This window comes from Fringilla coelebs (assembly GCF_963513975.1).
Source record: "Fringilla coelebs genome assembly, chromosome: 14".
NCBI classification, from domain to species: Eukaryota; Metazoa; Chordata; class Aves; order Passeriformes; family Fringillidae; genus Fringilla; species Fringilla coelebs.
Window position 1 is genome coordinate 12,579,665 of NC_140040.1, and position 27,092 is coordinate 12,606,756.

Here is a 27,092-nt window from a genome sequence, read left to right on the forward strand (position 1 = left end):
TTTATTTTTAGTGTTTTCATACTACAGCCTTAAAACATTTTTAATATCAGCTACAAAGTTTCCAGCGTTTTGCACGAAGGGCCTGGTGCTTCCCCCACTTGCAGAATTGCATGGGAGATGATTTCTCTTTAGGAAGCTGGAGGTGGAGGGTTTAGAATTAAAGTTGCGTTCCAATTTCAAGTATTCCGTGAAGTGAACAGTTTGCAAGGAAGACTTAGCACCATTTTCTGGTGACAACCAAAGTCTGAAGTTCTGGCTTCTCCCCACCATCCCAGAGCAGAACACATTGTCCTCAGCACTCCTCTGTTATGTCACAGCGTGTCTGATCTGCATTGCACGAGGGTGAAATCTGGGGGTTGAGCTGACAACATTAAACTATTAGTGAAACTTCTGGTGAAAGCCAAATTGAAACTGGTGGGACTTGAACATGTCTTGGAATTGGGAAATAACCACTATGAATAACCTTATTTTCCAAACCCCACATTCTTCAGTTATTCTGATAATTATAAGCATAGCAGGAAAAGGTAACCTTGAGTCCAAACGATATTCCCTGCACATCAAAAATTCAAATAAAAAAGTTTCAATTTACAAACCTTTTTAAAAATGCAACAAAGAAAAGTCAAATAAATGATTTTACATTACTCTTAAGAAGGTAACAGCAGCAGGAAAAATAACTGACTTGTTTCCTTTTCTTTTTTAATAAAGCTAATTCCGCAAAAATCCGTGATTTAGTCTACACTCATAGCACATAAATGTCAACAAGTTTTGTTATAGTGCTGAGGTTTATTAATTTACAAGATTCCTCAGTAGCAACCCGAGTCCCAAGCAAATGTGCCAAGCCAAGATATAATACAGGTGGTGTAGTAACACAAATGCTTCAGATTAGCAAGTATGCCATGGAGGGCATAAAAAACAAAACCCACACTTTAATATGGTCAAATTGGGTTTTCTTTTTTTGATCACTGCTTTGAATTTTAACACTTTTATTTACTAGAAAGGGAACTTCCCAGGAAAGGTTATCTGGAAACATCATGCATTTACTAGCTGAATCAGCCATTCTTCCATGAAGTTCTGGAAGTGCTTTTCACTCTCCATTTGAAGGGGCAGAGAGGAGGGAAGAGGCTAATGCAATATTCCATAAAAGTTGGAAAAAAATTCACATCAGAGGAGAAAGAAAACAATTCTAAGTGGGATTTTTATCATAGCAGGAACACAAAATCAGAAGGTTTACTGAAAGTCCAACATCTTTCAGCATGCTGCAGGGATTGATGCGAGCCCCTCACAAGATCAGGGCTGCATCAGGACCCTCACTGTGCAGAGAACACACAGCAGTCACAATCCAACAGCATACAGATTGTTACCATGGGATCTTACTTCACTTCCCAAACAGTTTGATTAAAACCCATAGTGTAACAGTACTGCCAGGAGCTCCTGACACCCAGATTCAAAAGAAAAAAGCATGTTCCTATATCCTCACATGTGAAAGCCTCAAACTAGGCTTTATGTGGTCACTGAATTATGTCTGTATGTTTGACAAAATGCCTCTCACAGAGAGAAGAAACTTACAAAAATTATACAGAAACAAAATGAAATTTAAGTGTATTTACTTCAATGCCTTCATTTTTTCCCCAGAAGGTACAAAGAAAACCACCAGTTTTAAATTATCTCAAAATTAGACCAAAAAACACCCACCACTCAAATAGAAGCTTCTTCAAACAGAAAGGCTCACCATGTGTCAGCCCTGGTGGAAAAACTTCAAGTTCCTTCATTTGCTGTCTGTCAGAGACCTCAGATTTTGCCAATTATCCTAAAGTTATGTATCTTAACATCTTGTCCAGAACAAACAATATATATATTGTTTGCTCAAGTCACTTGTGCCAGAAAGGAACAATTACATTATTTTCAATTACCACTAACATTGCCTGAATTGGAATCTGCAACAGTAAATGTAAGGCTAGACATTTCCATCCAATCCTTGGGAATGTTTTTATTGAAAATCCCTCACTAAGGAAACAGATCCTGAGTTTATGGACATTTTTGGTTGGTTGCTTTATGTTAATATTCCACAAGATATGAATTTAATTTATAATATTTAAACTGCCAACTAATTTTAAACTCATTAGCTCTCCAACACAGTTCTCATTTTGTAATTCCACTGTGCTCTCGTTTTTTTCGTATCTGTCTCTCAAAATGCAAACATCAAACCAAGCCAAGTACTGCTGGTTGAAGTTATTCCTGTTTCTCTAGGAAGACAATCTTAAAAAAAAAAAACAAAAACAAAAACCCCATGCTGTGTAAAAAATTACCTTCAACACACACCATAACCCCCAAAAATTTAAACTATTGACTTGACTGTGGTATACAGCCATCTTCTGCCTCTGAATGTCAAGGCATGATGTATAAACAACAAATACACATTTAAATCTTGCCACTTGTTTCTGTTCATAGAGAGCAAGAATAAAACCACACAAGTGATAATTCCTTATTTCCACAGCAGGGAATTCAACATTTTGCAGGCAGCAGAAAATGTCAGTGGTCCTGCTGCTTCTGAACATGGCAGGTGACCCACAGCCTCCTTCAGATTCTACTTGATACCAGAGCAAGGTAATCTCAGCACCTATTTTGGTATTACAGCTCAGCTCAGAGCAGTCTGCTGGGCTCAGCATCAGGCAGGGACACAAGGAGAGCAGCAATCCATACTTTCCAAGGACTGTGGTTTTTAACTGAAGCAGATAGATGATGCCTTAGGGACCAGAATAAGCAACCCAATTCAGATACCTGTTTTGATACCAGTCTTATCTGTGTGATTAGAGTAACTGATGAAGATCACTTACATATATTTAGTATCTATTTACTTATGCTACACACTGTCTACATCAGTCCAATTTCTGCCATCAAGACCCATCTTCCCCTTTGTAGGCTGTAAAGGATCTTGTCTTTGAAGCTTATCCTAGACCTATTAAATAAACCAGTGTTCAAAGAGTCCCCAAAACATTTAATTTGCATATTATCATCACTTCTGCTGCTGCCTTGATTTTCCTTAGCTGTGTCAGAACAACTTTTGTAGCCCCAGTCTTAGCTCTTTTGTGCCAGTGTATCTCATCTGGTTTTAGTCCCTGATGTGATGCTTCTTTAAATCACTCATAACTTGCTTTGTCCTCCATAGATGCATTAATATTCTTCTTTAAGTGATATAGTTTGTACTGTGCACCAATCTCATTGTGAAAATATTTTTTCAAGACATTCAGCTAATCAGTGCATAGCAAAAAAAAATAATCTGTGCCTTCCTATTGCCAGAACAGTTTAAGATCTAAATATCAGTCTGTTTTTTCACTTGAAGGAAAAAAAACAGGGTCTAACTGATTATATTAAGAAAACCATGTTTCTAGTGGATGCCTTATCTTCTGTATATTTATCTGCAACTTCCAGATTTGTATTTGTACATTAAATGTTTCTTGTCATTATCAACCTAAAAGAAAAACCCAAAACAAAACATAACATACTTTGGTTTTCTAACGGTCCCCAGGAAACAGATTCTGGCTGCTACACTTGTAAAATCCAAATTCCTACATTTGGGACAGTGCTCTTGACAGAATGACCAAAGGACAGCTTTGGAGAGAAGGACCAAAGGGTCCTGCTGGACAGCAAGCTGAAGCCAGCAGTGCACCCTTGCAGTGACAACAGCTAACAAGTAACAGGCTGTGCTGGCAGAAGCATGGCCAGCAGGACAAGAAAACCAATCACTTGCCTCTATTCAGCACCTAGGAGATCACACCTGGAGTAGTGTGTCCAGTTTTGGGCCTCAGTACAAGACACAGCAGAGCAGGTCAAGCAGAAGGCCACTAGGATGGTTGGAGGGTCAGAGGGTGTACAAGGAACAGCTGAGAGAGCTGGGTTTATTTGGCTTGGAGAAGAGGGAAATACAATTGCTGTTTTCAGCTGCCAAGTGGGGGTTAGGAGATGGAGCCAGGCTCTTCTTGGTCGTGTGCAGTCAAAGGACAAGAGGCACATTTTGCAGCAGGGGCAAGTCCTACAAGGCACAAGGGGAAAAAAATGTGTTTCCAGTGAGAGAAGTCAAGCCCTGGAAAAGGCTGTCCAGTGTTGCAGAATTTCCATTCTGGGAGATGCTCAAGGCCTAGCAAAACCTGTCTCCCCAGTCAGCCCTGCTTTCATCAGAGGACTAGACTAAGAGACCTCCAGAGACCCATTCCAATCTAGAACTTTGCAATTTAATGTAGTACCCAAAAAATGAGAGCAGAACTTTTCATGTGGAAGTCCTTTAAGTGCTTCAAACAAATACTAGTACCTTTCATCAGGCTAACAGTACACTATCCTCAGTGTACAGCAAGTATTACTAACACCAGGATTAAAATCCACACACTCTAGGGTATTATGCCATAATCCACCTTTCCTCAGCTGTTACACTGCAGACCTCTTCACTGCCTGCCTTGCCAAATTCCTGGATAACCTTTCAACTGCCCCATGCTCTTGACTTCTGGTTTTCTCTAGTCCAGCCTCAATGGCCCTTGAACCCTCCCAATCCCAATTCTCATTTCTTTGAGTGGCAGGCATCACATCACACATTTCTGACTCCTGTCAAGTAACAGCAGTTCCAGGCAGTACAGCTGCCTAAACTCATCTTTCCTTCCTCTTGCAACTAACGAAATACTTGTCAGGGTTTCAGAAAGTCAGTCATTTGCAAGTTACCAGTCAGTTCTCAAGTCTACTTTCCAATCTTTGAGACTGAAATCTAACAAAACAAGCAAATTTGGTCTTTTTAAGTTCCATACTTTTAACATGGGAAAAATTTTGCCAAAAACTGGTTTCTGAGCTAAGGCAGCACATTGAGAGAGGAGGAAAAAAACCTCCCATTTCAAAAACCAGCAAAACAAAATGCTTTTCTTTTAGTTGTGGGGTTTTTTCTTGAAAAATGTGTATGAGGACACCTCATTCACAGAAACAAAACCAAAGCTTTTGATATATGGAAAATATCATGCAATTTGCATGAAGTGATGATATTATTAAAAGTATTTACTGTATTTTACAGCTTAAAAATCTCCATCACAAATATTTGCAAAAGGTATTTTAAGCAAATATAAATTTACTTCAGGTAATACTTCAGTATAAAAAAATACTATCTGTTAGATTTACTACTTCCCAGAATTCAGACTTGTGCTGATGCAGAATTAAAAGGAAGACTGTAAAATAGAAGACTTGATTTTCAGAAATACCAATCAAAATAAAGACTGGGTGCTGTGTCTAAGTGTAGGATCTGCTCACACTTGATTTTCACAGCAAAAAGCTATCATACTGAATTTATCATAAATGAATCTGAAAATTTTCTCCTCATGAACCTCATGAAATAACAGATCCAAGTGCTGACTAGAATCTACACACTTCTCACATGCTTATTTTGGGAAGTCTGCCATAAGTGCCTGTGCAATTCTAGGAACAGGTAAGAGCAAATAGCAAATATGAACATTCTCCCACTGCTCCATTCCCTGAAACAGACCTTGAGCTTTTTACTTTTTTTTTCTTCCCCAACCTGTCACATGACCAAGAATATTTTCAGAATTACTTTTTCACACAAGTGTAGTTTTATGCCAGCGTACATGAAGATATCCAGGCAATGACAGTGGTGCTATATACAGCCCTCAGGACCTAAAGAGCACCTTCTTACCACTCCAACAATCTCAGTATATGCTACAGGGTTTTTTATGCCGATATGTTCTTCATATTGCATCAACCCAAAAGTATAAAAATACTGAATGTTATAAATTGTAGCATTGACATCAAAGCAAAACTGCTCTGCTCAGTAAAGTTTGGAAGTTCAAAACAGTTATATTTTTTGAAAACATTACTCAATAAGGAAAACCTTAAAAGTTCCTCGATGTTTCAAGTTGGGGTTTTCCCTAGTGTCTCCTGATATGCAATGAATCTTCTCAAGTTCATCTTCACATTGTCAAGAACACACAGCTGATCTGTACTATATTGTCCTTTGCCTTCTTTTCGCATCTGTAAAACCAAAAGAACACATGGTTTACTAATGGAGAAGTTTCTCCCACCAGATCACCTCAAGTTTACTGTAATTCTGTACAAAGGTGTTCTATGAGAACTCCAAGGTGTTCCCATGTGCACATGTGGAGCTCAGCAATTATTTCTGCAAGTCAATTTACTATAACACACTGCTGCCTAAAACTATTATTTCATCCAACAATCTGAGACATACATTTCTTTTCTGTGGCTTTTTATATGGAAAACCTTGCGCATTTAACCTAACAGATATGTACTTTGTGTGTACAGTGCTTGGCTTTTGGACTATGGAAGTCACTCCTCAGGCTGCATCTGACCAAGAAACAGCATGTGGAAGGTCAGTCTCTGTTTAAGTCTAGGATGTACCTAAATCACAGTTTAGAATGCCAGCCTTGTTTTTCCTGAAAATACAGGATACATGAACTGATTTAATTAACCAAGAACGGAACAAAAACATCCAACAGCTACTGCATGTTAAAAACCAAAGATATCAATGTAACTTCAGAAAGGACTTCTCTCCCACCAGAGACATCTGCAGGATTTTTTGTTCAACTGTTTCAAAACAATACAGTGATTTGGACATCAGTAATACTGACGGTGTAATGCAGATGTTGCAATGCAGGTGCTGCACTGTTATCTTGACACATCCATGAATTTTAAGGTATTTGCTTTCTTCTAAAGTGGAGTATCAGAAAATCACTTTTTTTCTGTGACCTTATCAATTAATTGTATCTTCTAGGAGCCCAAAACTCAACCTTTAACCCACATTGTGTGCTGAGACCCTGAGCAGGCAGCCCTGGATGCCTACCCTCATTCTGAACACCGGCTGAAATTCCTTCAGTGTTGAAAGCAACTTGATCTGTAACGCTGCCCTTTCTGCTTCTTCACCATCTGCAAATACATCAAAAAGTGCATCCAAGGCTTCCCCTGCTACCACAAGAGAAGATTCCTTCATAGCAACCTCAAGAAGAAATTTTCCAATCATCTGTAATAAGAAAGAAGAATTGATTTTTCCAGCAATGCCAAAGAAAATTGAAAGAAACACCAAAATTTCTTTAAGCTTGCAATGCAAAGTTTGCTTTTTCACCTTCAGTGTTTCAGCTGTATCTTGTCCTTTTGCCAGGACACTGCCAGAAATTCCAAGGATGCTCACCATGTTCACTCTAACACTGGCATTGCTGCTTTGAATACCAGCCTCACACAAAGCCAATAGCTGCTCAGGAGTCATACACTGGTCAGCAAGGGGAAAGGAGGGAAAGAAGGAAGACACACACAGTTACATTTTCATGGAAATTTTGAATATTTCATTTAGACACTGTACTTTTACAGAACACAGGAAAATTCTTCACAGACTCCTAGATTATGAAAACTTTAAGAATTCTGAAAATGCAATTACCAAGAAATTTCAATTCCCTTTCCACTTGGCTCTTCCAGAGCATATTCAAGGCTGACACGAAGTTGAAGGAAAAGTTCTGAGATTTTCACAAATTTATCTAGCTCAACAGCTGCTTCCAGCTCATTACAACTTACAGCATAAAAGCTCAGTTTTCAGTTTAAGACCAGAAAGGACTAGCAGACTATCTAGTATAGTGTCTTGTATAACAAATCATTATGCTTCATTCCTGTATTCAACTCACTAATTCATATGCAACCAAGATTCAAGGACCACCAGCTAGGTGACGTCAGGAAATAAAGAAGACACATTTCTAGGTGCTAATTTTCTAAATATTTGTCATTATAACTATCTTCTGAAGATACCTGTGGCTTATTGCTATTCTGGTTTTGAAATACCTTTCATCTGTTTACATGTTGAAGAGGAGATATTAAAAAAAATATATTCCCGTAAGCTCCATGAAAAACACAGTTAATGCTACTAATCTGTTCTTCCAGTGTTCACAACTGCTGAAATTTTGAATTAAAATTATATTGTTTGGTTTCAAAAACTTTCCAGCCCAATCTCACAGGAATTTGAACCTACCAGAGCATTTGAGTTTGAAAGGTTTTACCTGGGAGATGTTCTTTGATGCCATTGTTTGTAGGAGAGCCCTCAAAGCACTGGTTACAGCTTCCAGGAATTCTGTGTCTGTAGAAAGTTCTGTCAAAGAACAGAACCCAGAGCAGAAGTTAAACAGTAATATGAGGGACACAGGAAGCAAAGAAATACAAATTCCTTAATCCCTTAATTGTTCCTCCAGGTACTACCACAACAGGAAAAGCTAGATTTTCAGAGACTGGTGTCTGTAGGTTGCAACCATAGTGATTTGTTTGAATTCAGCATTGACTGCATCTGGAGGTTAGAACACAGCTGGGCCTCCTTTCCAGGCACATCCGTGGCTGAGACACTGTGTGACCTAAGGGACAGTGCCAGCCACTGTCACCAGAACAGCAGCTGAAAACTGGCATCACATGGAGGCCATAATACAGGAACTGAGAAAACTGCAAGAGCTGACTGCATACTTCACCTCCTTTCTTCTGCCTTCTTAAGCAAGCCTTTCAGACACCCAGAGCACTGGACTCTTTCCAATTCATATAAAGAGCATGTTTTCCGGTGGTTTAATAACATTCCAGGAATGTATGACTCAAACACTGCATTATTCTTGTTTAACTACAAACTCATCAGTAGCAGCCATCACCTCCAATCTGTGTTCTGCATTTCTTGAGGCTTTTCATTTTCCTCTAATGGGTTTATTTTCTGGACCACTCCAGATGCAAAACCTCTTGATTTATGTATATCTCCTCCCTTCTCATGTAAACAATCAGATCTTTATGCCTCTCTTTCACTCTGTAAACCACAGAATTCCTTCTAACCACATGTTGGTATGTTATCAGCTCTATCAGGCAGTTTTCATTACACAGTATTTAAACATGAAAAAATGGGCCTGTGCCAATTAATTAATTTTAGCATCCTTAGCTGTCTTCAGATAGCAACTTCTCCAGCTTCATCTGAGAGCTTTCTATAACAAAGCACAACATGTAGACCCAAAACACTGGAAGTCCTCTCTTCAATCATGAGACATATTTTATGTGAACTTCCTTGGATATGTTTTCATAGATATTTTCATTTCTGCATTTTAGTTTTCCACACACTGCACTCAGTTATCATGTTCCTATAGACTAATTACGTGTCTTTAAAGACATTGAGAAAAAAGTGTGACTTGCAGGCAGATGCATTTTCAAGCACTAATGCAGTCATTTTATACATCACAGCAGAGCACTACATAAGCTACATCTACGGCTCCAAATAGAGACACTGGAAGGAAAGGAAGGAAACTAAATTGCTTAAGCTTCTAAGAGATGAGAAATGACAAAGCCACACATATGCCAGACTTCAACAGAACTGTCTTAGGGAAAATGTTTTCTGACAGTTTGGAGAATTGGCAGCTTTTTCCAGGCTCTAAGAATCTCTCTTATTTTTTGAAAACTCAACACCACTGACCTTAAAACAAAGATGATCAGAATAGTCTGAAGAAAACAGCCTGTCAGGGACCCACACCCTCAGTTTGGAAACAGGTGGGCTTTTCTTAAACCTTTTTTTTTTTTTCCCCCAATCTTGGTTCAGTTTCTCTCATGTCAGTAAAAGAGAGATGATAGCATAAGTTATCCAACAGGATTATGGAAATGATGCTGCTCTCACGTACAGGATCCCAGAAAGCAGCTGGAAATGTTACCTGCTGTAGACATGATCCAGTAACACTGTACTAGCAGATGTATGGGGAGACCTCCACAGCATGTCTATGAAATAATGCACCCTGCAGGAGCTACAGTGCTTATCAGGATGTATCACAAAATCTGTGAGGCTGGGAAAGACCTCTGAGATCAGTCCAACCTGTGACTGATCACTGCTATGTCAACCAGAGCCTGGCCCCGAGTGCCACATCCAGTCTGTACTTAAATATCTCCAGGGATGGTGACTCCACAGCCTTCCTGGGCAGCCCACTCCTCTGTCTAAATACAGATCTAACACATATATATACACACATACATATATATATTCTAAAATAGTATTTTTAGAAGAATTGAATTTATTATCTTCTCTGTTGAAATTGAACCCACAACCAGAACAGGGAGCTGAGCAGCTTTAACACTTAGTTGTAACACCTTTGCACTTTCTTACTACAAATATAATTCCAATAAAGCTAAGCCATCATAAGCATGAAGCATGTCCTGGGGACAAGGTGGCTACTCTCTTTTCTCCTGTAAGAAGCATGGACGTCCTTGAGATCTTAGCACCAATTGCTTTTGCCATAATTTGGTAAGATTACTAGGAAAAATGATGTGAAAGACTGTGCTAGACATGTTTTGTTTTCACATCTCTTTAGGCTAGTTAGGGCATTTAAAAAGAAAATGTCCCATCTTCTTCGTGCTTGTCTGATTACTGAAAAACTGTTATTACCACAAATATGATCCAGCAAACAGTTCTGGTCTCCCAAGAAGGCAGTGTTAATCCACTCAGAGACTTTCTATGCAGACCCAAACATGAAGCAGGTTCTTGCACTACGAGCAGACTTGCACAAGGTGCAGTTTGGATAAACACATCTTAACAGGATACACTGTTATGTCAGTACATTGCCAACATTCAGTATCCTTATCTTGAAGGACCAGAGGGAAAAAGTTAGTAATAAACAGCATTGGAACATGGCTACCTTATATCTAGATGATCAGCAAAGGGGGTCAACAAGTCCCCTTTAATAAACATCTTACCTGTTTTAGAAAAGATCAGCTCTGAGAGATGCTGTGCAAGGGACTGAAGTGCCAAAGCTCCCCCAAGACAATCCACATCTGACACCAGCAAAATGCTCTGAAGACATGTTAAAGCTCTACACTGCACTGCATTCAGTCTGAAACAAACAAAAACTATACTGAGCAGGTATTTTTGAACACATCTGTTGAAATATAAAGAGGAATTTTGAATTGAATAAGGTTGTGATCCAGTATCCAGTTCACAGAAACATTTGTATCTCTTTATTCAAAATCATATATCAGATCTACCAGTTTCCAGATGTTAAGAGCTGCCCAAAGACGGACAATCCTTCTAAGAGTTCTAAAACAACTTAATGTACATGAAAAAATAGTAAGAGAGACAATGAAATGCCTACTTTTTAATTAATGGTTTCCAAGACGGATTGTGTGTACAGATGTCTACAGCAACGCTGTTCGGAAAAGCAGTTTTTTCAAGAATCTGAGGGAAAAAGAAAGGTTTAGCAATAAAGCCCTTTTTCCTTTTATTTTCTTTTTTTTTTTTTGTTATAGTGTGTTCAGAGGGAAGACTGAAATTTTAGCTTAATGTCAAACAGATACTTCAAAGTACATATTTCAAAGTTTTCCAGATAGCAAATATCTTGCCTGCTAAAAATGCCAGAATTTTCCTCTATCACTTAAATGGTGCAATTATACACTGGGTTTAGCATAGAGCATTTAAAGGGTTGAACTGTACTAATAACAGGTGATTTTCTAGGTCTCTGCTATTCTTTCTTGTTTAGCTCTTTCTTCTTATAGATTCTGCTACAGGATTTCCAGATAGCTGCAAGTCTGGAAGGCCTTGCCATGAAACTCTTGACTACTAAGTACAAAAAGCCTTCAAAGTTTTCATCTCACACCTTGATGTCTTAGCTCAGAATTCTACAATGCTGCTGAGCTAACACAGTAACTGATTCAAATAACAAACTTCGCCTTTACAACCCCAAATAAAAATGAGCAAAACAACTCTGAAACAAAAACATCTGATTTCCTGTCAGTGCCAAATACTGAATTTCAGACACTTTGTATAAAACAGGGGGAGAGGAACTTGCCCTTTTTCAGTGCTGACTGTTGCCATTCATTAATGTTACTTCCACCTCATTTAGCTAATACAGAAATCTGGCTGTCACGCTTCAGCCAAGTTTCCTTTCTTTCTGTGGGTAATCTTTTTCATATCCAAATCAAGGAATAACAACCTTTGTATTTTGGCAGGGGGGAAATTTTAAAAAGACCTCCCAGATTTCTGATTTCTAGTCTCACTTACATGAGCAAATTATTTAGGTCATGCAATGATGCACCATCTCTAAGCCAAAAAAGTGAGGCCAAACTCACTTAAAAAAATACTTCCTTCACCCAGGTGGATTGGAGTAATTTGTTTGCCTAACCCGGGATACAAAGCAGGAACAAGGAAAAGACTGCAACATGTGTTGGACATAATACAGAAGACAATACCTTCTTTGGAATGAGGTTGTTCAGAAATGCTGAGTTAACTTCATCAGAGAGGCACAGGGGTGACAGCAGCAGCCCACTCCCCTCGTTGTAGGAGTTTTCCATGAACAAGTCACTCTCATCACTGCTGGAGAGTTCTTCCCACTCATCGTCAGAGGGATCTGAGAACACAGGGCAGATTTGTAAATGTAACAGCCCTCATGCAACAGGTTATCTTCCCAACTGAAATTGGCTTCTCCAAACATCCTGGTTTAGCAATCTTTTAAGTTCTTGACCTCTAACAAACTCCTCACAAACCAAGTGCCATTAAGTGACAGTTCTAAATATTTTATGAAAAATATTTTACACTCACTGAGGCACAAATATTCTTATGAGAGAGGTTCTTCATGCGTGGGCATGTTAATCACTGATATTAACAATGTGTTGTTTAAAAATATCAAAAAAAGGTATAGAAGAAACATTTCATAAAGATTTACTAAAATATTAACTTGGATTGTACCACTTAATTTTCTGAGGTTGATTCAAGCAGGCAAATACACTAGTTTAACTTAACTTGTTTACTAATTGCAGTCAGTTTAAGGCAATTGTTTCCTCTGGCAATACTGAAACCACAGACAGATGTCCTCTGCCTGGGCAGTAACAGGGCTGGATGAAGATGTTACTGTCTCCACAGCAAGGTCAGTTGAAACAAAATGACAGCAAAGAAAGCCAAATAATCTCTGATAGTCATTTCAAGTAACACATTTCATTTAAATTAAACTCGGTTTATAATCTTAAACGTGAACTAGGCTATTTACATGACTTATTCTACCAGCAGATCTTTAAGGGCAGATATGCTGAGAGGAGTAGAAGTTCTATTACCAACAGGCTACTGTGTGAATAATCTGTCCACAGCTGAAGGGGGACTTTGGCTGAGAAGCACAAACTAAAATCACCCTCATTTATATTTGAACTCGTCTATCTACATCCACAGAGTTCACACTCATTTAGCTGAAGTTTCTTTAAATCTGGTTACATTTTAACTAGTGTTTACCCAAGTCCTAAGTCTACATGTTGGATTGATCCTCCTTTCCAGCAGATGAAAACTGTGTACATAGGTCAGCATATATAACTATTGTGACAAAAAAAACCACCTATCATATTCACCCCCAAGTAATTTTGTTTGACAACACAGATTCTCATGAGGTGTGGATCCTGTAGTAACTACAGGAACAGCCATGCACTTCTGTGGCAAAAGGTAAATTCACTAAAAATACAGCAAGAAAGATCCAAATGAATGCATTTCACTTGTACTGTGCAAGCTAAACAATTTATCTGAAGGTGATGGTCATGGTTTATCAGATGTAAAGGTGTGTAAAGATGTCAAGGTGTGGCAACTTGACCACACAGGCATCTTATGGTAATAGCCAATTAATTCTACAGCCATAACTCGCTGGTGTTAATAGCCTTTGCATGAGAAAATGGTTGTCCTTCATGCTTTACCAAACCATGGCAGCAAGAAACATGAAAACAAAGCAAGACATCCCCTTTTCAGTCTCCTGCCTCTTCTAAAAAATTCCTTTTGCATCTTTAGAAAACAAAGAAAGCAAAAAACATCCCTTGAAAACTAACTGATAACAATACAAGCTGACAATGCAATTCAGCAGTAACAAAGACAGCAGTTGTCATAAGCTGACAGCAAGTAACCAGGGCAGAGCAGGACCTGGGATCTAGAACACTGGCCTAGAACTGTGATCAGGTTTCTTCTAATGTTCCGGGAAACAGAGGCATTTCCAGCAGCAATCCCATCTTACCTAGCACTGGTGGCCCAGAATTACAGACTGGACAGCAGTGCAGGAGTCTCTTGGCTTCCTGCCCAGGTGCCCATCAAAAGGGAGCACTCTGCTCCTTCCCAGCACTGGCCAGCGCTCAGTACAACACATCCCTTGCCAGCCTGGTTACTTCTCTCAGATCTGTTGCAAGCTGAGTGTTTTTATGAACTCAGCATAATGGCTAAAGCTATTTTAGTCTTCAAATAATTTGAAAATTAAATGAACAGCTGCCTCTGGATTCCTCCTAATTTCTAGAGACTGTCTGCCCACGAATGGGTAAGTACTGTAGCAAAATACAACACAATCAATCTTACATTACACTGAGTGAATGGCAGAATATGCAGCTTATCCACAAGAGATTTTCCAATTAAAGGGGAAAGCTTATGAATTACAGCTCATTAGATGAGAAATGCAGTTATGAAAGGAGCTTCATACACTAGGTGCAGAATTTCCTTGTGCTGTAAGAGAAAAAAAAAGTCACCATTGGGAATAACTGGGTATTACCGTGGATTTTATAAGAACCTGAACATTTTACTCAGTTACTTTCTACACAATTACTCCTGCATCAGGCTAAAACTACAATAGCAGTCAAAGTTTTCAGGTTTTGGAGGGTTTAGGGGATTAGTTTTGTTTGTTTGTTGGCTTTATGAAATAGAATTTGATAATCTCTCATTTGTTTTCCTGAAGATCAAAAGAAAACTATCAAAACAGAGTTTCAGAGTTCATAAAAGATACAGAATATCTATATCCTACTCCCCTCCAAATAACAGCCTCTCTTTCTCCTTGTCCTCAAGGCTCATAAAGGCAGAACTCTGGAAGCCAAGATCTACATTGTTGCCAGAGTTACACGCAAAAGCTGTCCCTACTCCTAATTCTGTAAGGCTTGTAGTATCAAAACTAAACCAAAGCTATAAGATTTATCTGCTTTAAAAAATTTGATGCCCCCATCCTGCAATCAGATGCATAGACATCTTGCATCAGAAGAACAATCAGACCCCACTCTAACTGAACAAAGATTTTGCTGCAACACTCTAGGAAATATCTCTCTGGCATTAGTGCTTTTTTGTTTGTTCTTAAATGCTGGCACATGCAGTATCACACACACACACAAAAAAGGGCAATATAAGTCACTTAAATGAAGAAAAAACAATTAAATTAGTAATAGAAATGACAACCTACTTTGCCACCAGGTGAGGGTACCAGGGACAATATGCCCATGGGCGTTTGCCCTTAAAAACTCAGATGACCAAACAGCAAACTAAAGGTGACCTATTCAGAAACAAAACACACCACAACACTTGCAATGAACGAGACTCCTACAAACCTTCACTGCAGCACATATTAACAATGATTTCCAGAGCAGTCTGCTGAGCCGTCAGTAAAGCTGTCACTTCTTTCAGTTCCCACTTATCAGACTAAAAAATTAAAAACATGAACCAAATTTGATTTTGGAAAACAACATTCAAGTGCCATTTAAAGCATCCAAGCTGTCAGTTAGAAATATAGTCCCAGCCATTTCCTCTTCTCAGTCTACACCCAAACCTGAAAAAAACCTCCAAAACACAAACCCAAGCAGTGTTATCTACCATCATTTTGTTGGATGTTCCAGAGCAAATTTTATTTTCAAGGAATGCCATTTGCACAAAAGCTGTCCAAAAGCCAGTCAGCCACACTTACTGGAAGTAAATCTGAAACATCATTTTCTCTTCTGAGTTTTCTTTTTGGTATTTCTTCCATGTTATCATCTTCACTCAAAACACAGTTTTCTGTAGTATCACTCATGTTTTCTTCAGTTTCTGCTTCCACAGCAAGTTTTAACCTGTTTTTCTCAGCTTCAATCATACGAATAATTGTTTCACCAGCATCTATTGCCAATGATTCTGAAAATATCTTCAGGATTGCATTAACTGTGCTTCCCAGGCTACCTGGTGGAATGGTATCCTTTATATTCCAGATAGTGCCTAAATATGAGGTAACCAAATTATATAAATTATTAAAGTGCTCAATTCCAAGCTCTGTAATATCCATTTTGTAAGGACACAGCCACCACTACTTAAAATACTCAGTGCTTATTTTCATTATAAATGTTCAAGTCTTACTCTACAAATTTCTGGGGTTTTTTTGTATAACATTTAATATACTAATCTGTAATAATTGTTATGCCCACATCTTAAGCTCAAGTAAATTTCAGCATATGAATATTTACAGAATTTTTATGTGGAGCGATCTTGGTGTCACTCTGTACCTGAGATAACAAATCCACATGCAAGGATCATTTTCTAAGAAATCTCAAAATTAATTTATTACGCTCCTGTATCAAAAATCATCCTGATTAAACATTTGAGGAAACAAGAAGGATTCATGGTAGAGAATTTGAAGTAAAAAAACCTTACAAAAGTAAGATCAAAACAACTCCTGTACCACTTATTATTGACTCATTTAACTGTTAAAAACTAAAGGTTTTAACAGTTAAAGTGGGCCACCCCACTGAGCAGGGGCTGAATTCAGAATCAAGCATTTAAGCCAGTTTTAAAACTAGTTGCAAATACCTACTTGCAGTTCCAAAAGGCAGATATAGCCTCATAAACCATCTGTACACCCTGACAATCACATGTCCAGACCACAGCAGAGAAGACTAAGCCTTCTGTCCTTCCCAGCCTCCTTTACCTGCCATGCTCCCCATGTCAAAGCAATGAACCCCCTTGAGCACTGTACCTGCTATCAGTGTTCTCAGAAGGATGTGCTTCATGGTGCTCTCTGGACTCAACATCACTGTTTCCAGTATTTGCTGTGCAGAAGCATTAAATGATGAAAGAAGATCTGGATTATCTTCTGTCACTGCCTGCAAGCAGTTTGCTGCAGCAAACAAGAAGAGCAAACACAATTAACAAACCCAGTAATAGCTTTTGCTCTGCTAATGAGAAAGCATTATCTTCCTGAAAGCTGGAGTAATGAAATGCTGACACAGGAAAAAAATTTCATGCAGCATCATGTTGTAATGGTCTGACACTGTGCTTCACAAGCTGTACTTTGGATTAAAAGACATTCTGTGGCAAACCCATACATAAAACAGGTGAGGATGATACCACATCCGCCATGGAATTGGCTGCATTAATTTCAGCTATTCAAAATTAAATTTATCCATTATATACTGACAATGGACAACATAAAAAATGTTGGAAGCACACATACCTATATGACCATTATGAAACTATAATAACAATAATACTGATAAAACCAGACTGAAAGTGATTGGAATTGTTTGGGGTTTTTCAGAAGGACTATCGTCTCTGCTCAACAAATTAAACCCTCCGATACCAAAACATGAAAACAGAATGAAAAACACAGCCTCCCTCTAAAGCCCTCTTCACACAACATTTTTCTTCCCATGTAACCACCAATAAGCCATTCTCTTTTGGACTGAAAAAAAGCACAAAAGATGTCAACTTCTTTATTATGTGCTATTCAAAAATGAATTTACCATCTTATCCTCATTGCAAACCTAAGCAATGCTAAAGTTGGTCCATTATGCATTGAATGTAATATTAGTGTTACATTCATACAATTTAAAAAAGGTATCTTTAAAGCCTTATCTTCCCTTTTTACCACTTACCTACTGAAATAGCCAGATCCACATTTGTGGCAAATTTCTTCATACAATGTAACACAGCCTCCAGACATCCTTCTTTATTGAATATGTATAGGGCAGTATTGTTGCATTCACTAATGTATGGAAAAGATCAGTTAAACATTTTTCCAGGTAAAAAAAGTACTATAGCAACATCTTAAGCACCCCATACTTGTTATTAGTCACATTTTTAAAAGCTACCTAAGAACTATGCATTGGTAAAAGAGCTATCCTTCATTATTGAGGTTATGATTAATTCTATACAAGATGCTGAAAGAGAAATCCTGGACACTTTTGAGGAAATCTGGCTTGTGCCAACTGCTTCCTCACACAGTGTTTGGAGTTTATCTACAGGCTCCTGCGGGAGTGTGCAAGGCAGCTCAGAGCCGTGGGCTGCAAGCCAGCCCAGGGCTTCCTGCAGCCACAGGAGACTTCACCCACAAACACACTGCCAGCAGAGCAGGCTGCTGCCTCTCACAACATTACCAATTCACTCCAAAAATGACTGCTCTTACCATTCAGAAATGCATTGACTTTCATTACCTAACAGTGGGATTTGTGCTTCTTCAAGTTCTCACAGCTACTCTCTCTTTGAAACTGATATATTGATACAAGACTAATTCAAACTAAAAAAAAGCACAGGAGCTAACCAGCTACAAGGGTCTTCAAAACTTTAATTTTGAAAGTATTATGTCTCAGCATCAATGCCAGCCCTAATTTATCAGAATAAAACTTAGCAACAAAACAAGCAGTTCACATTCATTACCACAAAGTTCCAAATACAGAAGTGATTTACATCACACTTAATAACCCTACTTCCTGTTCTCAAGCACTGACTAAAAAGCAAAAAAAAATATGAACACACAACATTGCTGAGTCAGTTACAAAGGGTCATGTATTCTGTGCAAGATGCTGAACAAGGAGTTTATCTACTGTTCTATATTCCAATACATAAAAAATAAATATTCCAGTTTAGAAGGAAGGCCTCAAGCCAGCAGCCACATCACACAGACAGGCATAGAGGCAGTTCCACTGAGGCACAGTACAGTGCTAAACAAAATCCTCTATGCAAAGTGTACAATGTGAGAAAAAATAAAGGGAAACAACACAAAGTTCAAGGAGAACTTTTGGAACAGATTTGTATCACTTCAACATTTACAGTAATTTCTGTATTAATATCCAATGTAAACTACTAAGAGAACAATTTACGTTATTTTCTCACATAATAAGTAAATTTTTATCAGTGTCTCAGTAACTAAGGGATAGCTGCCCCAAACAGTTAATATTAATTTTTGGTGTGACCTGCAGAGGAAGGAAGTAGTATAAAAAACTCCTCATATTCCTAGAGCACTGATCCACTGATTAGAATTTCATTTTCCCTGTTTCTTGTATGATGATATGGGCCTACAGGAAATACCTGCAAGAAGCCACAACCCAAACAACAGACTATGACAGAAATGTTCAGAAAACAGGATCAGAACTCGGGATGAAGAGCCAGTAGAAAAAGAATTTGTTACTCTTCTAAAACTAATTACCAACTTTTAGAATCCTTCCCATGCCAGGACAACCATTTCTTTTCTGCCTCAATTACCACACTCCTTTCAAGGAACAATTTAATTTGGCTAAAATGCCAGTGTTAACACAGTACTTACCATATATTCCACAGCAAATTAATAGCTTCATTGGCTATGTCTTCAATATAATTTTTGTTCATCCCTCTGCATTTCTTTGGAGAGAGCTGGTTAGCATCCAGTCCAGTGCTGCACTACAACCAAACAAAAGAAGCAGGGTTGGGAAATAATCAAGCCACAATGAGAAGCAAAACTTTCAAGTATTATCAGCACCAACTGGAGAGATCCTCTCATGCAGTACTTATTACCTAAACACCTGACTAGTTTCTTTCTTTATGAAAACTTGAACCATTAATAGCTTTTCTCTTGTAGAAAGACTCTTACAGTACTTGATTTGTAGTTAAGTCTTTGGAAGTGCTTTCTGATTAAAAAACACGTGGGAATTTTAGAATCTGAAATGCTGTTTCTTGCTAATAGTCTGTATGCAGTTGTCAACAGCTGTTTCTAACCACAAAGATTAACTCAGCTAATACCTTACTATGCTCTGCAGTAATGCTATTACTCATATTTTAAAATGGGGAAGAAACATAAAGAAAATTATGATATTGCTCAAGGTTGCTCACACAAAGACAACAGGTAAGAGAAATCAATGAATTATCCAAACTGCATTGCAACACCTGGACCAAACAAAGAATACAAATTCAGTACGTGCTATTCTCCACTAACTACCCAGCTCTACATCCAAATATCCATTGAGACAAAATTCCTCACCAAAAAAATTCACTAGAATAATGCTACAACATAAATGAAGGACCTTGATTCTCACTGACAGCATAAGCTTGTCTTAACTGACATTACAGACCCAAAATCTCCAGACCTTTCACTCAAAAATCATCCTAGGCAGCAAACCTCACTATGGACACAAGTTAGCTGGCCAGGAGCCAGAAGGCAGTCGTTAGAAATCTTTGGAATAACTTTTGTATCACTAAACCTATCAAAACATTATTTCAAGAGATCTTTCAAGTAACTTATTAAAAGCTACAGAAATTGAACTGTTTTTGCATATGGGACAATTCAATGCCTAGATCAGGTTTAAAATCAAAATAAAAATAAACACACCTCTTTCAGAAGTGCAACCAGGGGTGTCATGATGTCATTGGTGACCATGTCATCACAGACATCAAATCCTCCACAAGCACTCAGATTTCTAGGGAAAACAAAAAAATTAATGCTTTGGATGAGATACAATACCTTCCAAGAATGTTTCAAAAACCCCATGCCTTTGATATTCTTCTCTAAAGGTATGGTACTTCTTGTTTTAAACTCAATTTGCTTAAATTGAGTAGCTTTAGTCTTCTACCTCACTAACATAAAAGAATAACTTTGGAGTTAGGAAAAAAAATATGATTTCCATTTATTCATTAAGCATAATTGGAAAGCACATCTGTACTAAAACATAACAACATAAAATGCCATCCAAACTGTACTCAAGTTCTCTATTTCCTCATAAAAACATAAATTTCTAGCATAAAGCCTGCTCCTGACATATAAGTCTCACAGAGCAAGAAGAGCCCCTCTCTCACAGCCTTTAGCTGATGTAGGCATAGTTCCCCAGAACTAAAGCAAAGAGGCTGGCACTCCAGTTCACAGCTGTCACCAGCAGAACCCCAGCTTCCCCCCATTGCAGCTGAGCAGCAGCAAGTGCTTACCGGAGAGCACCTGCAGCCGTCTCCCGGACAGCCAGGCTGTGATCCATCAGCAGCGGCCCCAGGCAGCGCACCACGTCCCGCTGCACAAAGGCTGGGATGACCTGCTTCTGCTGCAGCAGCTGGGAAATACTGGCACAGGCATACTCCCTCACTTCAGCACTGGGATGCTGCAGCTGTGGAGACACAGAGCACATCACACTGAGGGAAAAGGGAGCCGGAGGTTTTATGGAGTGAAGAGATTGATCAGGACACTGTGGCTCCCACTTCACTGCTCCTGAGTGGAAGCAGGAACTTTGAACTTCCATGAAAGCTTATAAATCCTTGCCTGGGTTATGTGTGTCAACTTTATGACTAGATAAACGCTATTCTGGGTATTTGACAAGACAGCCATAGTCCAGACACAGATTTGACACTAGCTGGCACTGGTGAGACCTCAAACAGAATGTATTAAAAAAGGACTGAAGTGGCGGGAGGAAAACATCATCAATGAAGTATAACAGAGATAACATATGCCACGATAAAGAAAAGCTGAAGAAACATAAAAACAAAGACCCAAAAAATTATAGCCTTTAAATTAAAAGCATGTGCATAACAGTGAGACACAAGTGCTCCCTACATTCCCCAAGACAATGTTCACACGTGCTGCAACAGTTTTAGGTGAGACAAGAAGAATTACAAATTGCAAAAACAATAACACAGCAGAACTGCATATCCTGGAAGGCCACGGAGTTTGCTGAAAACCTAGCACATAATCATCTGCTACCAGAACAGAAGACTGGTAACATCAGATCCTGCCTCTATTGAAAAAGGCGTCTCAGCTCATTTTCACCTGTGCCATTATTTATCCTCTTCCCCTCTCTTTCCTAAACAGGTTAGTCCAGAAGAATAATCAATCAGTGATCTGTTCAATGAATTGGGTTGAGTGAAGTGAGCAAAGGGGATTTTTGCTTCTGATTCTAAAGTCACACCCGCAGAAGGAGATTTACATCAGTTTTTACCTGCAATACTTAAGCCAGGACTACGGCCAGAACTGGCCAAAGCCAGTATTTCTCAGCATTTTCTATCCCTTGTTCCTTTCATGTGGCACACTCGCTCTAGCCACCCGCAGAAGTCTCCGGCCGGGGAGACCGAACGCAAGCCCCGCAAGAACTGCCCGGCAGCCCGCGCAGGGCCGAGGGGCACGGCGCTCCCCCGGCCCGCCGCCGCAGCGTGCACGGCAGCGCGGGCGGGGCCGGTGCCGGTGCCGCCCCGCCGGGCCGCGCGGCCGTGACGCCGCGGGAGCGACGGCCGGGCGGGGAGGGGAGCGGAGGGGAGCGGAGGGAGGGGCGGTCCCGCGCGGCCGCTCGGCTCCTTCCCGCGCCCGGGCCCTCGCCCGGCACCGCCGCGGGGGAAGCCGAGGCCTCGCCCCCCACGGCCGGCCCCGCAGCCCCCGCCGCTTCCCCGGTCCGGAGCGGAGCTCCCGCCGAGCCCGCCCGCCCGCCCCCCCCGCACCTTCTCCAGAAGCTCCGCCGCCGCCTCCTCCTCGGGGCCGCGCTCGCCGTCGCGCTCCTGTGCGGGGCCGGCGGGGGCTCGGGGCGCCCTGCGGAACCGCCGCGCCCGGCTCTTGCCCATGGCTGCGCTCGGCGCCGGCGCGCCCACGTGTGCGGCCCCGCGCAGGCGCCGCGCCCGCCCCGCTCCGCACACCCCGCCCTGCCGCAGCCCCGCCGCCGCCGGACATCCGCGCTCGACCCCCGCCGCCCCAGCACCGGCACCACCGGCGCCTACTGCGCTCAAACAAGAAAATTATCAATAGAAACAATTTCCTCTAAGGGCACTTACAGAGGCGGGATTGACCTGAAGGATGGAAACCTGGAAGGGGTTTCCTCTCTGGTGTCAGTATCTTAGATTTTAAGACCCACATCAAATACAGGAAATGTTGGTCCGGTATGAAAGTTACAGAGTGCAGCTATAAATTTTCTGAAGTTCTTCTGTGTTCAGTGGAGATCTGTATTTGTACAGTACAAAAGAAGATAACACCTGTTTATACAAAGATTTTATTTTATACACATTTACCTACAAAATATACAGCAGTTAAAAATAATGGATGGGCAGAAGACTTACTGGAAAAGAAATCCAGAAGACAACTCCTAAAGTTTCAACTGACAAAGTTACATCAATAGGCTGCCTTTAAAAGCCAGTCTACCCTGTAGTAGGGGTTACTGAAATTGCAAGAGCTTTGCAGTTAAGAGTCAATTTAAAGAGTTCAAAACATTTAAAAAGGCACCTTGAACAACTTAAACTCTTAAAACTTGACAGTTTTAGCTATTCAAAAGTTACACTTTATGCATATATCATCCACAGCTGGTTGTTAACACTCTGAATAACAAATTTTGTTATTTTATTGTGGCACTCTTTAGATTTTCTTCACCAAATCTGATGTTATACATTTGCAATACTAGTTTCATATTCTGACTATCAGAGCATAAGAATCCACTCAGAATGGTCAGGTGGATTTAGATACAGTACAACCTTACAGTTGGGAAGATACAAGCATATTTAAGACAATTTAAAAAAAAATTAAAATCTTTAAATAAGTGTTTTGAACCAGATCAAACAAGGAACTACGTATGACCACAAGGAAAGTGGCTGGTGCACTATATACACAACTTGACAAATGTAATCCTTGATATATTTGCGAAGTTCTTTAACAGTAAGACCAGTTTTCCCCGGCACAAACAGTCAGTCTTCCTGCGAGCTTTTAAACCAGTTCCAAAAGAGTGACCAGGAGACAAGGACGGCTGCAATGAGGAAGTGTGCTAATAAAACATCAGGAGAATGGCAAACGTTCCTTTCAATACTCTTCATGAGAACAAGAAAATCCACACACCAGATATTTCTTTTTTTCCTCAACATTGGCATCAATCTGCTATTTACAATAGCTTAGAAAGACACGTAACACAAATGAGGTTTCATTTCAAGTTCAACTTCATTGCCGATTAACATACTTCACCTGTATGTTCTGTTCTAGCTGAAGTAAAAAAGTGACACTAATACTGAAAAAGAGGTAATCAGAAGTAGCAAAAGCACTGATAATGTGATAACAAAGAATTTGGATAAATATTCAAGAAAGTAATATTGCACACTTTCACTGTCAACTGTGTTAAGACTTTTACTCCCAGGCAGTGACAACCAGTCCCATTTGATTTTTTTGCTGTCATACTACCTTAAAAAAGGTCATTTTTGGTTTCCATGGCAGTGGAAAAAAATGAAGGAAGACAGCCCTTATTGAACATGAGGCCTAGGCTTCAAAATTAATTTTCCAGTCTGCAAGACAGAAAACAAAATAAATAAAGTTTAAACCCTGAAAGTTGAACCCAATAATTAAGCTCCAAGTTCAATGTTACAAGGAGACACACAAAACAATACTAAGTATTCCACATTGCAGTTTTACAGACACATGGAATTTGCTGAGGTAGAATCTTTTTGAATTATTTCTGGTTTTTATCAAAGAAGGTTTAGGCAATGAAGCAGCAACACTTACATCATCACAGGACATATTATATTCTGCCAAAACAGTTCGGCATCGGGCTGCTATACTGTGTGGATTGTGTCAAGGAAAGCAACTAACACTTGTACACACAGCAAGCAGAAACTAAAAAAGCAGTATTAGCACAGGCTCCAACAACTGGAGGAACTACACTTTTAATGTGACAAACACTATCAAAGGATACATTGATGGTGCCACCACTCTTTTATGTATTCCAGCAAAGAACAAGCCTATTAGGGTAATACAGCTAATTGTGAAAAATGGGTGATTCCAAAGTGATGTGAAAAATGATACCTAGGAAAGAAATCAGGTTAGTTCAACTGCATAGTTTCTAAAACACACAAAGTCACTGCCTAGATCCCTTAACTAAAAATAAAATACTGCTCCCAGCCATTTCCAAGTACTTGTGAACAATTCTTTAGATAAGCATTCAGGGTACAGTGTTTTGGCAGGCATTGTCCCAGGACACATTCCACAACAACTCCAGAGGGCCCAACAGCTTTACTAAAAATCCCCTCCCAGTTTCATGTGAGAATGCATTTAGCCTTTCAGTTTTCAATATACCACCTGACTGCAGCACCAAGCTATGGAACACAGCACATTTGGCATTAGCCTGACCTTACCTTTTGTGTCTCTGGGTCTATTAACCAGTTCCAAGCCCCAGTTGCTGTGCAGACTGATACCACTATCAAAATCACTGATGAAGAAAAGAATGAAAGTCATAAACAGTATACCTCACTCAAATTTAAATGCATTTATTTTTCAGCAGCAACTCCTAAATACTTAGTTCTTTTCTCACTTCTGAGAGAGGAAAAGCTCTTGATTGGAAAGCAGAAATGAAAATATGCAAATGTGTCAAACTCTAAGGATTCTGTACAAAGTTCCTGGACAGAACAAGTACATCTGAAATCTAAATTCTGTCAAGTAAAAACATCCTGGTCCTTTAAAGAAACCAAAGTTATCAAAAGGAATTTGAAAAAGATCTATCAAAAGCATAGAGCTTCTTCTCTACAGCATATAAATACCTTTTTCTCAGGATAACAGTAAGAAACTTAACATTGGTCACACATCCCATTATAATTAAAATAGTAAGTCCCTCTTTTATGTGATTTACAAAACAAAGCAATTTAGGGGAAAAAAATGAGCCACTGAATACAATACTAGTTATGCAAACCTCATTTAAATATGCTTAAAAGTTTCCAGTATTTTTTTTAAATTATAACTGACAGAAAATAGCAATTTTGGAAGCCAAAGGCATTCCTAAAGTAGGTGTGCACAAACTCAACAGAACTACATATAAATATCTGATTGCTCTGAAATAAGGGGGTTTGAGGTGGTGCTAGTGGTATTTCGTTTTGCTTTCTAAGTAGTCATTCCTTCAGTTCCTTCATTCAAAATTGACCTCTCAGGAGAAAAGATATTATTTTATGTGTTCTAAAATAAGTCTGTATTCTTTGAGTAGGAAAACTTCAGCAGAGTCTCAAGAACAAAATAGAAAAAAAAGAAACAAAGTTGTGTGTTTCCACCACAGACCACTGATCCCAAAGCTGGCAGCATATCTGTGGAATTTTCTGCCTTCCCCCCTCCTTCAAACAAAGCTGCCTTTATGGCACACTGCTGTAACTTTCTCACCTTCAATTTTACAGGGACTATCTCACCTAATCATATTTAGTTTAAGTAAGTATGGCAACAGTCTGGGAAGTCTGAGTCTTGAAGAAAAAAACTTCAGCAACATAATAAAAAACAAATAAAACAGAAACAAACACAATTTATTATTTCAGATATTTCCAGAATAATTCAGCCTTGAGCCAATTCAATGTTCAACCTAATTTTCCTAACTCTGGCTAAAATATTAGTTTATTATCCTGTATGAACTTGCTGCAGAGTGTTTGAATGCATGCCACAAATTTTAAAGCAAGTATAAATAAAAATTTTTCTTTGGACAAAGTTAAATAAAGGATAAACACTGGTAAATCTAACAAGCTTGAAAGACAGACTCCTATTTATTCCTTGGAACACCGAACTTACTTCTCCAACGTCCTGTAGCAGGTTGCAAACATGCAATGTATTCAGTAAGTCTTCTTTCAAAAGCTTTGAGATCTAGGAAAGATGCATATTAAGCATAATTAGGTCTTCATCTATTTAGTCATATTTTAAAGTACAAGATAAAAAGAATTCCCCCTGTGCAAACCCAGCTCTTAAACAAGCAGAGAAAACGAATGCAATGATCCTTTAAGTAGAAGTCCAGTCACAAGAGCTTTACTCAACTTCAGGTAAAAAATACAGTGGTGGAGTTAATCTAAAAGCAAAAAATATTCCCATTTACAAAAAGAAAAATCAATACAGTTGAGAAATCACACTATTTCAGATATCTTTAGAAATAGTGACTTAGATTTATAGTAACTTAAATTGCCTCTCAAAACAAAACAAAAAGTATCACATTTTGAAGTACTAAGTATATCAGGAAACCACTACCTTCTACCATCAATATAATGGCAATTTAAAAAGTTGGCCATTTGCCACTGTTCAAGGGGTTATTGTAGCAGTGTGGCTTTGATGACTATTTTGTAGAAACTTTGAGTGTCATGATACATATACACACACACATATGCAAAAAATCCCACAGCA

At 39.2% G+C, this 27,092-nt stretch overlaps 2 protein-coding genes across 8 annotated transcripts in view; both read right to left on the minus strand.

Moving 5' to 3' along the window:
- On the minus strand, positions 1–22,838 carry HEATR3 (HEAT repeat containing 3). Of its 4 annotated transcripts, none has more exons than XM_084215446.1 (16): positions 22,430–22,558; positions 20,939–21,111; positions 20,349–20,436; positions 19,311–19,423; positions 17,644–17,753; positions 16,746–16,886; positions 15,708–15,991; positions 15,355–15,445; positions 12,223–12,380; positions 11,130–11,212; positions 10,735–10,871; positions 8,040–8,128; positions 7,121–7,264; positions 6,842–7,018; positions 5,876–6,015; positions 1–361 (listed from the first exon to the last, which is right to left on the minus strand). In XM_084215446.1, exons 1-15 carry the CDS (start codon positions 22,547–22,549, stop codon positions 5,896–5,898), a joined length of 2,028 nt encoding a protein of 675 aa, XP_084071572.1. In that variant the 5' UTR covers positions 22,550–22,558; the 3' UTR covers positions 1–361; positions 5,876–5,895. The 4 variants fall into 4 exon arrangements, with proteins under 4 accessions (XP_084071572.1, XP_084071571.1, XP_084071573.1 ...); XM_084215445.1 differs by having other exon boundaries at positions 1–4,030; XM_084215447.1 differs by lacking the exon at positions 22,430–22,558 and adding an exon at positions 22,757–22,838 and having other exon boundaries at positions 1–6,015.
- CNEP1R1 (CTD nuclear envelope phosphatase 1 regulatory subunit 1) overlaps positions 22,795–27,092 on the minus strand; it is a 6,050-nt gene continuing 1,752 nt past the window's right edge. For 2 of the 4 annotated variants that reach the window (XM_084215449.1, XM_084215448.1), the window contains exons 2-6: positions 26,493–26,564; positions 25,088–25,161; positions 24,649–24,758; positions 24,459–24,513; positions 22,964–24,241 (exon numbers count right to left, since the gene is read on the minus strand). In XM_084215449.1, coding sequence (XP_084071575.1) covers positions 24,200–24,241; positions 24,459–24,513; positions 24,649–24,758; positions 25,088–25,161; positions 26,493–26,564 — 353 coding nt within the window. In that variant the 3' untranslated portion in view covers positions 22,964–24,199. Of the gene's footprint in view, positions 22,923–22,963; positions 24,242–24,458; positions 24,514–24,648; positions 24,759–25,087; positions 25,162–26,492; positions 26,565–27,092 lie in introns of those variants that run through there. The other 2 variants (XR_014616510.1, XR_014616511.1) reach the window with 2 other exon arrangements.